This window comes from Artibeus jamaicensis, unplaced genomic scaffold (assembly GCF_021234435.1).
Source record: "Artibeus jamaicensis isolate MK-2021 breed Jamaican fruit bat unplaced genomic scaffold, CSHL_Jam_final contig_851, whole genome shotgun sequence".
Taxonomy (NCBI): domain Eukaryota; kingdom Metazoa; phylum Chordata; class Mammalia; order Chiroptera; family Phyllostomidae; genus Artibeus; species Artibeus jamaicensis.
Genome location: NW_026521986.1, coordinates 13,425,467 through 13,437,832, shown reverse-complemented (window position 1 = coordinate 13,437,832; position 12,366 = coordinate 13,425,467). Strand labels below are relative to the sequence as shown.

The following is a 12,366-nucleotide window of genomic DNA, read 5'->3' as shown; positions in this document are numbered from 1 at the left end:
AGTGCAGGCCTTCTGGTCTCAAGACAGGAGCGTCTGCATCTTGGATCTGGAGGGTGGCCCATCCTGAGCAAGTCTCCTTGGGCATTAGCTTCCTCCTAGAAATCCAGGGCTGGCTGCGCAGCAGTTCTTGAACTAGATATCATCGTTGCCAATAGCAAAGGCCCATCTAGCACTTCCATGTGTAAGGTCCTGTACTGTAAGCATTACTGTGATCCCCATTTTACAGATGGAGAAAGCAAGGCTAAGGACTCACCACACGTGTGTACTGCCTCTCCAGTGTCTCAGGTGAGGATCAGATCTGGGCAGGGCCCCGGAATCCACACCAATAACAAGCTCCAGCAGGGACTTTGGTCCAGGTGCTTTTTATTTACTTATTTTTAAAACTCGTCAAAGCATATGTTTACTGATTTTCACAGAGAGAGGAAGGGGAAAAGTGAGAAACATCAACGTAAGAGTAAAACATCAGTTGGTTGCCTCCTGTACACTCCCCAACTGGGAATCAAACCGGCAACCTTTCCGTGTACAGGACGTCAGGACACTCCAACCGAGCCACCAGGCAGGGGCTCCAGGTGGTTTTTTGACCCTGTTTTGAAAGCACCGTTCCTAACATCAGACCTGCTTTGGTTCGGAGAGCAGGGAAGGGAACAGAGAAATCCAGAGTCCCAAGCAGGGCAGATCTCAGGAGCAGGTTTGCTGCCACCCTCTGACAGGGGGTCAGAAACTGCTAGTTAGGGCTGCACTGCTGGGAAACCAGACTGTCTCTTGCTGCACCAGATTGCCACCTGCTGGCTACAGGTGGCCTTGCCAGCTAGGTGGGAATACATATCACACCCATCCCTTCACCGAATGGTAAAGGACTAAGGTAACATTAGTCCTAAAGGACCAAAAGGTAACATTGCTTGGGGTTCAGTGGAGACCTCACAGTGTGTGATGGACAAGCAATGACAATACATGTTTAGCATGATGGGAAAGAAAAAGTAAGTGGGGAGAGTCAGTGTGGATAAGGGAGGGGTCAGTGGGGGAAAATAAGCCTGAGGCGTAGGTAGGCAGGGCCAGGCTGCTGGGCCTGCTTAATCTGGATTTTGTGCTGAAGGCAGTGGGAAATCCAGCAACGAGTCAGATTTGCTTTAGTTAGAACATTCTGGCCTCTGCCAGGAGGATGAATGGGATAGTTTGAGGGGGACCAGAGTCAATCTGAAAACCCCTCACGACCAGACAAGAGCAGCAGCTGCTGGCCTAGGTTAAGGGGTGGCTGTGTGGATGGAGAAAAGCAGTCAGTGAGAGAGATTTAGAAAGCAGGATTGGTTGGGTGTGATAAAACCACAGCTCAGAGAGTAACGGCAGGAAATCATAGTGGCCCCATTTCCGTCCTTTCTTTGAACAAATTGTAGCACGTATGACGTGGCAGGAACTAACGAACCTGCTGGGAACACAGTGGTGAAAGCAAGTCAAGCAAAAGCCCCACTTCTCATGGAGCCTAGTTCTAATGGGGAGGAGAGAAAACAGTCACACGTACAGGAAAACAACAGATGATGCTAAATAAAATGTTCGTGGCATAGTGACTCTCAGAGACCTGAGTGGTAAGGAGCCTGCATGTAAAGACGACAGGGAAAAGCATTCTAGAGCAAAGGAACAAATGCAAAGGCACTTAAGGTGGAGCATGTTCAAGGTCAGAGGCAGCCACCGTGGTGGTTAGGGCAAGAGAAGGCTGGAGAGAGTCAGGGCCAGATTATGAAGGCCTATACAGCAGTGCGAAGAATTCTGAGCAAAGGGAAGGCACTCAACATTTTATAGACAGGAAAGTGACAGAATCAGAATTTGTTTAAAGATCTCTCAAGCCACTCTCTGGGGAAGGGTGGTGTGGGGCAAGAGAGAAAAAGCAGGAAGCCTGGTAGGAAGCTGGGGTGTGGGCAAGGAGAGAAGATGATGGCAGCAGCATGAGGATGGGGGTTCTCGGCATATTTTGGAGTCAGAGGCAACAGGATTTGCTGATGGATTGGATGTGGGGGTGAAAAAATAGAACCAAGGATAACAGCCACCACAGGAAAACTAGACGGGAGGAGAAAGGCTGTAAGGGAACTTCTTCCCCAGTGACGGCCCATCCCAAACAGCAAAGGCCTGGCCTGAGAGCTCAGCCCCTCAGGAGGGAGCAGCCTGCGAACTGAACACACTGAGGCTGTTTTCTTATCTGAGACTGGGCCCAGCCTGCCCGGGTGCGTGGCAGGCTTGACTGTGTGTGCCAGCCTGGCTCCTGAGCACACTCAGCCAGTTTACTCCCATCGATGAGAGGCAAGTTCCCAGGCAGCCCCAAGCCTCACTGCCGGCTGGAAGAACACCCAAGGTCACTTTTCAGTCCAATCCTAAATAGAATCCCCAGAAGAAGCCCCTTCATTCCCTAAGCCCTGGACCTAGGATTGTTCCAGCAAGACAGAGAAGAGGTCTCTCTCCACTCACTGGAATCCAAGGCGCATGTGGGAATGGGCAGCTTTATCCTGGCAGAACAAACACCGGGAGACCAAGGGCTACGGGCACCACATCATTTTATTTCTTTGCTTTTCCAGCTTCATTCTCGGGCAATGAAAATTCGGTCTCTCACCTGCTTGGCCACTGTGTGGTGCCTCACTGACGACGGGGCACAAGCTCTGAGGACTCGGCAGAAAGACAGGTCTCGTCCCCAAGGGCAAGCCATACTGGCAGAGGACTGCAGACGGACCAAGCAGCGAGCAGAGACTTGAGAGCCCTCAGGCCCCCACTCCACACTGAGTGGCCAGGAGCAGACCAGCCCTCGGTGGTGCGGCTCAGGACCCTCCCTCAGAGGCTCTTGGTTCTTCCTGTACTTCCTGCTTCTGCTCACGCTGGGCCTGACTGCCTTTCCTTTGCGGGTGCCAACCAGAAGCCACTGACCCACTCCACATTTGATTTCTTATGCTCCTTAGGGAAATACATTTGAGTAAGGAGAATGCCAAACCCCAGAAGGAACTGAAGATATATATTCTGCCCAATGGGACAGATGGCCATGCTATAATAATACTCCTTTTGTCCCTAGAAAAAAACGGAAAGCAGCTTTAGCTAACCAGCTCCCCTCCGGCCCCTCCCCCACACATACAGCTTCCAGTACCCGCAAGTGGGCCCAGCCAACCCACTTCAATCAAAACAAAAAACTAAAATCCATACACATAAAAATAAGAAGGGCAAACAACTGTGACTCTCTGCAGCAGACCGGATGGCTGGTTTCAGGTTCGCCCTGCCCTGGAGCCAAGACACTGCACAAATGTGCCTTTGGGTTTAGGGTGGACGCCATGCAAACTGGAGCAAAGGGCGTCCTAGCCCAGCCAGGGGGCAACTCGGGTCCCTGACCCTCTCCGAATTGGTCCCCCATCCTCCCAGCCCCTCTGCATTGCCAGGTCAGCCATCAACCAGGGTGAGACCATCATACAGGGCCCGCTTCCACATGTAGTAGGTGGAGCGGGCTGTTAGCGGGAAGAGGGCGCTGAACTCCTTGTAGGAAGGAAAGCTCTTGGACTGGAAGCACTTCTGCAAAAACAGCTTGGCATCAGCCTTGAACTTGGTGGAGGCAAGCATGTCCATCACCAGCACCTGGCTGTCCCTACTGCCTGCTGCCATGGCCACAGAGGGGCTGGACCAGGATCCACTGGGAGGCCTTCCCTGGGCCATGGCCCCCTCTTGCAGAACCTTCTCTCTGGAAGACCCTCCCTGGGCCTTCTCTGGACCCTCTCCTGGAGAAGCTGCCACCTTTGGGGCCCCTGTTGCTGGGGCCACAGAAACTATCACATTCTTGCCAGCTTCTTTCTCTCGCTTCTCTTCAGCCTCCTGGCTCCCAGCTTTGCCCAAGGCAGGGGCCTGAATCTGGAGTCTGGACAGGCTTCTAGGCCAGCCCCGGGCAAGACTCTTCCAGACCCAAAAGGTGGAGGGGGACAGACTGGGGTAGCGGAGGCGAAAACGACAAAAGGGGAGATGCCCACGGAGCACCTGCTTGCGGGCGGCCCTGCGCAGGCGCCTCTGCCAACGGGACAGGGGTATCCTCGGGGGCACGGACTCCCGGGGGGCGGGTGGGTCCCCATCTGTTGCTTTCCCTGTCCCCTCTCCCTCCTCACTCTTCTCTGGGAGCAGGGCCTCTTCCCCAACAGATGCCAGCTGGGGAGCCGGGGCTATGGAGAGGGCTGGGGCGGGCTTGAAGCTGGGGTTCCTCCGAAGGGCCTTCCGGCGCCAGTTGTAGTAGGTAGACCGGGAGATGCTGGGGAACCTGCGTTTGAAGCAGCGATAGGGCACCAGTGTGTTCAGGGAGATGCAGTGCTCCAGGTACAACTTGGCCCGCTGCATGAGGACCACTGCAGGGCTTGCCTCAGCCAGCACAGGGCATCCCAGCCCCTTGGCAACCTGCTCCTCCGGCGGCTTCTCCGCCTTCTCCAAGTCCTCCATCCCCTCCTTGGGGGCCAGGGGCTGGCCGGGGTCAGTGTCCAGCAGCTCGTTCTTCCAGGTATAATAAGTGGAACGGGAGATCTCGGGGAACCTCTGGAGAAACTGCTGCAGCGACATGACCCCCCCATGGTGGACACTCTCCTGCAGGACATGCTTGGCCGAGTAGAGGGTGGCCGCCTTCTGCTGGTGCTCCTGGGACTGCCGCCGCCAGCGGTACAAGGTGTTCTTGGTGACATTGTAGCGTTTGCAGAGTTCAGAGTAGCTGCGGCAAGGGTCCTGGATGAGCAGCTCCGGAGTCTTGGCTGGTAGTGGCAGAGCAGCTGGGGCCAGGGGAGCCAGGGCCAGGCTGGTAGCATCTTCAGCTTCCACCTCCTCCAGCCCCACCACAGGGGCAAAGTACTGGTGGCGGAAGAGATGGCTGGTGAGGGGCTGGCCGGCCCACATGATGTGCAGCGTGGCCGGCATGTGGTCACAGCGGCGGGGCCGGATGATGCGGTTGAAGTAGGGCCGGATCTTGAGGTTGCGCATGGGGTAGATGGAGTAGATGTTGCGCTGGAGGATGGAGGCAAGGGCATACAAGTGCCACACGTTGGAGAAGCTGCTAGGGAAGCAGGTGGCCTTGACGTCCGCATCAAAGATGGCCTCCAGCGTGGCGGACGGCAGGCTGGTCATCTCGGGGGACTCCTCCGAGCAGAGGGAGTAGCGCACAGCCTGCAGCATCACCTTGGAGTCGATCATGCCCTGCAAGTAGTAGTGTCTGTGCAGCAGCATCTCCACCACAGTGCGGGCCCGCAGCTCCAGGCTGAGGCCTGTGTTCCCCCACAGCAGCATGCTGGCCGCCTCAAACAGCAGGCTGCCCTCACCCTTGCACACCAGTGGCAGCATGTTCCGGGGAGCATCCTCTGGGTACAGGCTCAGGGCCACCGAGTCCACCTCCAGCACCTGGCGGCTAGGGCCTTTCTCCCGGCAGATGGGGAGAGTGAAGGAGGACAGGACCTGCTTGGCCTCCAGAGCAGCACCGACAAGACCCTCCAGGCCCTCGGATTCCACCGCCTCCTGCAGCTCCAGGAGCACCTGCTGAATCAGCTGCTCCCTAGATGTCATCCTGCCGGGGCAAAGGACAGAGAGCAGAGGTCAGGATGAGGAACCCCAATGACGCCCAGCAGTGGTGCCTGCCCTATCCACTCCTGCACCTTCTCCCTTGAGATGACGTCCACCACTCCCATTTCTTCATTGCAAACAATGGCCAAGTGCCTCCTGGGGTTAACTCAGTCCCTCAGCGGTACTAAGACCTTGGTCTTCTCGATTCTGATACTAGCTTAAGAAAGTCATTGAACCTCGCTAGGATTCTGGTTCCTCCATGAAAAAGGGGACAATAAAAAAGTGTCTACCTTACAGGGTTGTTGCAGGTATAAGCAAAAACAATGAAAGAAAAGGATGGAGACATACAGATATACAGACACACTTATATATCCATCCTTCAGATAGTGCCTGGCACAGAGTGAAGTGCTACAGAAGTGTTAGCTACCACGCATGAGTCTTGCCTAGCACTCTACGTATTAGACAGCACAGCTGTAAGAGCTGTACCTCTGTACCTGGAAAAGGCAACACTGGACTGTCTTTCCCCTATTACAGCGATTCTCAAAGTCTGGTCCCAGTACCCTTGGGGTTCCTGGGGCTTTTTCAGGGGGTCTGCAAGTTAAGCTGTTTCACAGTAAAACTAAACTATCCTAAGCTGACACTGGGATAGTTGCCTTTTCCATTGTATAAACACCTGGGTAACACTGTGGTAAACTTGGCATGAATCAAACCGTACTGGAAGTCACTGTGTTCCTTACCACCATGTAGCGGCAGATAAGAAAACACAAAAAAGCCCTGGCTGGTGTAGCTCAGTGGATCGAGTGCGGGCCTACAAACCAGACGATCGCGGTTCGATTCCCAGTCAGGGCACATACCGGGGTTGCAGGCCGGTTCCCTGCAGGCCAGTTCCCAGCAGGGAACGCACAAAAGGCAACCATACATTGATGTTTCTCTCCCTCTCTCCTTCCCTTCCCCTCTAAAGACAAATAAATAAAATAAAAAAAAAAAAAAAGAAAACACAAAAAGCTATTGTAGTTTCCCTCAACATCCTCGATGAAGCACAGTGAACATCCTTCTTAGCACCTGGCTGGTGTAGCTCAGTGGATTGAGCGCGGGCCTGCAAGCCACATGATCGCGGTTCAATTCCCAGTCAGGGCACATGCCTGGGTTGCAGGCCAGTTCCCAGCAGGGGACCCAGGAGAGTCAACCATACATTGATATTTCTCTCCCTCTCTCCTTCCCTTCCCCTCTAAAGATAGATAAATAAAATATTTTTTTAAATTAGAGGCTTTAAAAAAAAGATTTTTCTTAAATTACAGCCCTAAAAAACACGACTTCTCAATATCAGGAGAAACCTTTCTACCGGACACGGAAGCAGATGAAGGGCTCACAGGACAATTGTCGGGCTGCATGATGGACTGGCCACTTTTTATCACCGAACACCATTGTACTTCGAGGGAACATTGGGAGACATTCATCACTTGGACTTAAGTGTATTTAGTAAACATTTTGTCAGTAGTGAATAAGGTGAGACTGTCACTTCAAGAAAAATTGCCAGTGAAATGTTGAGCTCTCACTTGAAAATTAAAATTTAGGGAAGCCTGTACCCACTCCAGGGAGTTCAACAGCTTCTCCATACCTAAAGGCTTTTCTCACGGAACCGGCGGTGACACTATGAATGTAACTTTTTATACCACATAATGGAATTGCCAACAGGTGAAGCTCTGTATCACTCCATGAATTCTATTGCCCCAAAACCCTCTGGGTGCTGTTACAAAGCTATGCATTTTGATTGGTAAAAGAGCCCATCAAAGTATAAAAGAAAGCAATAGATTTTAATATAGTGGGGTTCCAAAAGTGCCTGGGTGTTGCTTCAGATTCTACATTATAACTGAGCTTTGAGAAATGACGCGTCGAGTTTTGGTGTAGTTAATCGAAGAATATCCACTGAAAAAGCAATCAAGATACCCTTCCTCTTTTCATCTATGTATCGAGATGAAGTGGGATTTCCTTCAGATACTTCTACCAAAACGATGTACCACACAGACCGAACGCAGAGACAAATATGAGAATGTGCTCGTCTTCTATTAAACCAGACATGAAAGATTTGGAGAAATGTAAAAGAATGCACTTTTCTCATTAATTTTTATCTGGAAAAGTTATTTCTCATAAGAACTATTCATTGTTCCTACGTAACAAGTTTGCCGTTTTTAAATACGCACTATAAATGTCTCCATTTTCATCTTGAATACAATCTACGTGGGCAGATGCAATCAATAGAAATGAAAGCTCGTGGGGGGGGGGGCGGTTCTCAATTCTTAAGAGCACACAGAGGTCCTGAGACCAACGAGTTTTTGAGAACTGCTGCCCTGGAAGAAAGCCAGTCGGTCTTGTCACAGCGTGTCACTCTGTGCTGACACGGATCTCATACCTGCGATTCACTGAGCATTTGTCACCCACTGTCCTAATCCTGACAGCCACACTTTAAGGCAATACCATTGTCCCCAGTTTACAGGTGAGGAAACCAAGACAATCGGTATTAGTCTACTTCACCCAGTTTGCCCCAGGTCACACAGGGGTGCAGCGGGATACTCTTTAGGGCCCACGATCCCTCGGTTCCATTGCCAGCCACCTTTTCAATACAAACCAATCATTTTATTTATTGGTACATTTTCAGTATTGTCTTGCAAAGCAAAGTAATATTCCTTGGTGGGTACTGTTTCTAAAATTCAAAGGAAACCATTATCCTTTCTCAGATCTTTGTTTTCATAGATGATATGGAGTTCAATACATAGCTTTCGATTAGTCTTCGATTTAAAAATTGTGTTTAGGTGTAGCCATTTTTCAACTAATCAAACCCCAGACTGAAAAAGACTGTGTTTGAGTGTACGTTACGGTTCAGTCAAGTTGAAAAGAAAGTTTTTTAAAGCACCGAAGAAGCATCAGCACAATTTTACTTGATAATCATAAAAAAGAAAGCTTTTTAAAAAACTGGTGATCGGGAACACCTTTGGCTAAAATTTCTCAGCTGTAGATTTTTTTTAAAAACATGTATATTGTGATAAATCTGGTCTAATCTCTCACCAAATCTGTTTTTGGACCATATTATTTGGCCCTGGATTTGGGCTCTTAAACTCTGTTCATCTTCCATGTGCTTTAAATCTGCTTTTTAAAAAAACAATTTGTTTTCTTTGGAAAACAAGAGGATAAACTTCCTACAGGTTCTTATCGAAGAGACTATTTCCATGTGCAGTTAAAACAAAAAAGCTCCGAAGAACACACTGTACACACGGACGGGCTTTTTCAGGCTGACAAAGATGCTGGGGTTGGGGGCGGGGTCTCCATGCGGCTTGTCAAATGGTGCTCAACGGCGCATGTAAATGAGCGTCCTGCTGGCTACTGTGCAAACAAAATTATGAAAATAGCCCCTACCTACCTGGTGCTTACTCTGTGCATTTAACCGAGGTAATTCAACCAAAAACTCAGAGAGAATAGTGCGTGGGCGATTCTTTCTGCCCTGCTCCGCAGGGAGCCATATCTCCTGAGCAGAGAGCACAGTGTTCCCTGTGAGCCACGAGCTACCGTGGGCTTCCCGCGGGGTGAGCGAGCATTTGGATCTCCGGTGTCTCAGAGGTGGCTCTGTTTACGCACAATGCGGTTCTCCCTCTTCCTGCAAGTGAACTACACCTCCATCACACCTGCAACCCCTGCCAGGGTGGTTTTTCCCAGCCCTCAGCTGGGGAAACAGAGGCTTGGGGTTAAACTAATTAACTTCCCCGAGACCACAGCTATGAAAATTACAAAACCCTGGGCAATCCGACCCCAGAGCTCCCCTGCCAATCCTGGGATCCACCATCCAGGGGATACATCACCCAAAATGTGCATCATCCAAAGGACCCTGAGATACAAGGGTTCTTTGAACTTTGAGACAAACCAGCCATTAAAAAAAAAAAAAAACTGAGGTCCAGAAACATAAAATTGACTTACCTGAATTCATACAACAGTATCCAGATACCATCCAACAGAATGTCCAGATACGCCACACTTCCTCCTGAACAAAGCCCACCCCTCCCCACGGTCTCCTTTCCCACCCCACCTCTGGCCCAGACGCTGACCAGACCCAGTCCCCCCCTCTCCACGCTATCTCATTCCCTCCTTCCCTAAAGAGGGGTGAGGACTTGTGAGTACGCAATAACCCACTTGTTTCCTCAAAAGCTTGCTGAGAAAAAGTAGCTCCCTGGGGCTCTGCATGCCCCGTCCGCTCCAGAGGGTCTGAACCCCCAGAGAACTGGGTAGTGGGGGAAGACCATCGGCCCTAACAGGGCAGCCAATCACCCCTAAGTAGACAATTGGTTAATGGGGTTCAGGTGCAGGCCTTTTTCAGCAGCGGTTTCCTGGCAGTGCAATGCAAAGCAGATCTGGCGACTGTCAGGTGCATTCATGAATTAGGTGCAGAAACCGAGAGCTGACCGAGGCTTTGCCCAGCTGGCCTCCCCTGGCGACTTTTGGAAGGGATCTGAAAAGGAGTGAAACCAAGGAGGCAAGACCCCCTCAGATTGCACAGGCTCCTCTGGCTTGAGGTTGGAAGGGAATAAAATGGGGAAGCCCTGCAAGTGTCTGGGAAGGGCTCTGGAGCCAGGGAAGGAATGAAGATGTGGGCACCTCTGCAGGAGATTCAAAACCTCACTTCCCCAAGGCCAGCTTTCCTCCTTTCCCAGACTCATTTCAAGCCGATGGGGCTCAGACCCCCATTCTCCCCAACCCCATTCTTTCACTCACCCCTCATAAACCAGGCCCAACAAGCACAGAGGGAGGGCCAGAGGCCTCAGCCCTCAGTGAGACAGGGATAAACCAGCACTCTCCCCTTCTTCCCCCATCACACTGGCCCAACTGTACACCTGCCCAGCCGTGCCACTGGCCACTGATTCGAGGGAGTGCTAGTCATCCTGTCTTGTCTCCCTCCTCGGTGGCCAGAAGGCCCTGAAGTTGGGGGCACGGGGGCTTGCTGGTGGTAAGCAGCCTGTGGGGGGGGGGGACGGTGACTTCCCAAGAACTTCCAACCACCAAGTGCAGCAGGAGTACCTGGGAGCTCCGTGTAGGCCCTGAGGCTAGCAAGTCAGCCTGGGAGTTCCCAAGGTCAGTTGCTCTAGTGGACCCCAAGTCTGGAAGGGTAGGGGAAACGCAGCCCACTCAGGGGAACTTGCAGGCAACAGGTTACCCACGGGTGTGCCAGGAGGCCATGGGTGGCTGGGGAGAGAGCGGGTTGGCCTGGGCATCTGGGATGAGACCCAACCCAGGAAGCTGTGGGAGGGGTCGAGACCACACCATTTTGCAGGAAGGAGAAGAGAGATAGGCAGAAAGAGGGAGGCGGGTGGGGGTGGGGATGGAGCTGGAGGTGCTTGTAGGGACAAAAAAAAGTGAAACAATGCCTCACCTCCCCTCTCTGCCCCAGCCCGGAACACATCCACGCTTGCAACATCGTCACAGAGTCATTCCTCCATCCTTGGGCCCTTCCGAGTCCTAAGCCAGCCCTCATTCCCTGGGGACACCAGGCTGTACAGTCACCCGCCCTCCCTAATGTTGAGTTAACTTTCTAGGTTACTGACCTCGAGGGTGACCCAGAGCCCTGGGAGCATCCAATTCTCTCTCCACCTTTCAGCTTGGGACATTTAAGTCACCCTGCCGGCAGGTCCCCAGCTGAAAGCCACTCTCACTCCAGAACTGGTTTCAGATTTGCCCACTGAGCAAGGACGTCTACAGCCAACCAGTCTACAGCCAACCGGCCGAGGGAGAATCAGCTTAAGCCACTCCCCCCAAGGAAATCGCCTACCCTCAAGTGCTCGGGTCCCAAGATGAAAGAAGTGCAAATTCGGGGGTCACTTCCAATGGTAAAGTGATAGCTGCTATTGTCCCATCCACTCTACCCAGCTGGGGTGTTAAAGTGCTCTGACTTAGCTCTGAAATCGACCTCAAACTGCCCAGAAAAAACTTGAAAGTGTTTAAAGATTTCCAACGAGTTTGGGGTGGGGAGGGGAAGAGAAGGTTTAGATAGAAAGACCTAAGGAAAGAAAATTCATGGCCAAGCTAAGAGAAGAGGGAGAGGGGGTGGGGAGGAGCAAAGGTGGAGCCCAGAAACTGGCCTGCGATAAATGGTTAGATACTTTGGGGCTCTCTGAACCTCCAAGCTGCATCTTTGCCCAAGGCAGCTGCCACCTCCCAGGCCCTGCAAGTCGGGGAGGCTGGAGAACGCATGTCCTCACTTTGGTGCAAGACCCCTTCCCTGACAGAAAGGCTTCACTGTCTTCGAGGCCTCCCTCCCCACCTTCTGAGCATCTCCAGGCTGGGCACCTCTTACTCTCAAAGTGCCTGAGCCAGAGCTGCTTCAGCCAGGGCACCTGGCTCTCTGAGCCCCAGATGAAGGTGGGTGAACATGCAGTCCCTGGGGCTTCTGTCCCCGAAGCTCACCTCAACCCAGGAGCCTCAGATAATCCTGGAGGAACCAGTCCTATCTCCCAGTCTGGTCCCCGCCGGTGGGGGAGGTAAAAGCCAAGGGACTGAAGCCTTCAGTGGTGTCTTCCCCCAGGGGCTTTCCTGCCCGACTTTAACCCTTTGGAGTGCTGGGGCTGGCTGCTTCTCTCCCTGACTTCCGGTTTCACTTTACCGCTGTACCCCTGGCAACCCAGTAGGAAATGTGCCCCCATGTCAGCTGTGCTCCAGCTCCACTATTACCCTTTTCTTCTCTGCCTATCGTGAGTTCTACACTTAATCACCTAAATCAAAAACCCTGTTTCGACCGCCCCAGAGCACTGGACTGGGGAGCCACCAGAAGCGAGTTCAAGTCCAGTC

The 12,366-nt window shown here is 52.2% G+C and overlaps 1 protein-coding gene across 3 annotated transcripts; it reads right to left on the bottom strand.

Moving 5' to 3' along the window:
* Positions 1-358: 358 nt before the first annotated feature.
* VRTN (vertebrae development associated) lies at positions 359-12,134 on the bottom strand. Of its 3 annotated transcripts, none has more exons than XM_037128142.2 (2): positions 11,986-12,134; positions 359-5,545 (listed from the first exon to the last, which is right to left on the bottom strand). In XM_037128142.2, exon 2 carries the CDS (start codon positions 5,542-5,544, stop codon positions 3,406-3,408), a length of 2,139 nt encoding a protein of 712 aa, XP_036984037.2. In that variant the 5' UTR covers position 5,545; positions 11,986-12,134; the 3' UTR covers positions 359-3,405. The 3 variants fall into 3 exon arrangements, with proteins under 3 accessions (XP_036984037.2, XP_036984040.2, XP_053529381.1); XM_037128145.2 differs by lacking the exon at positions 11,986-12,134 and adding an exon at positions 11,127-11,667; XM_053673406.1 differs by lacking the exon at positions 11,986-12,134 and adding an exon at positions 9,508-9,587.
* Positions 12,135-12,366: the final 232 nt, after the last annotated feature.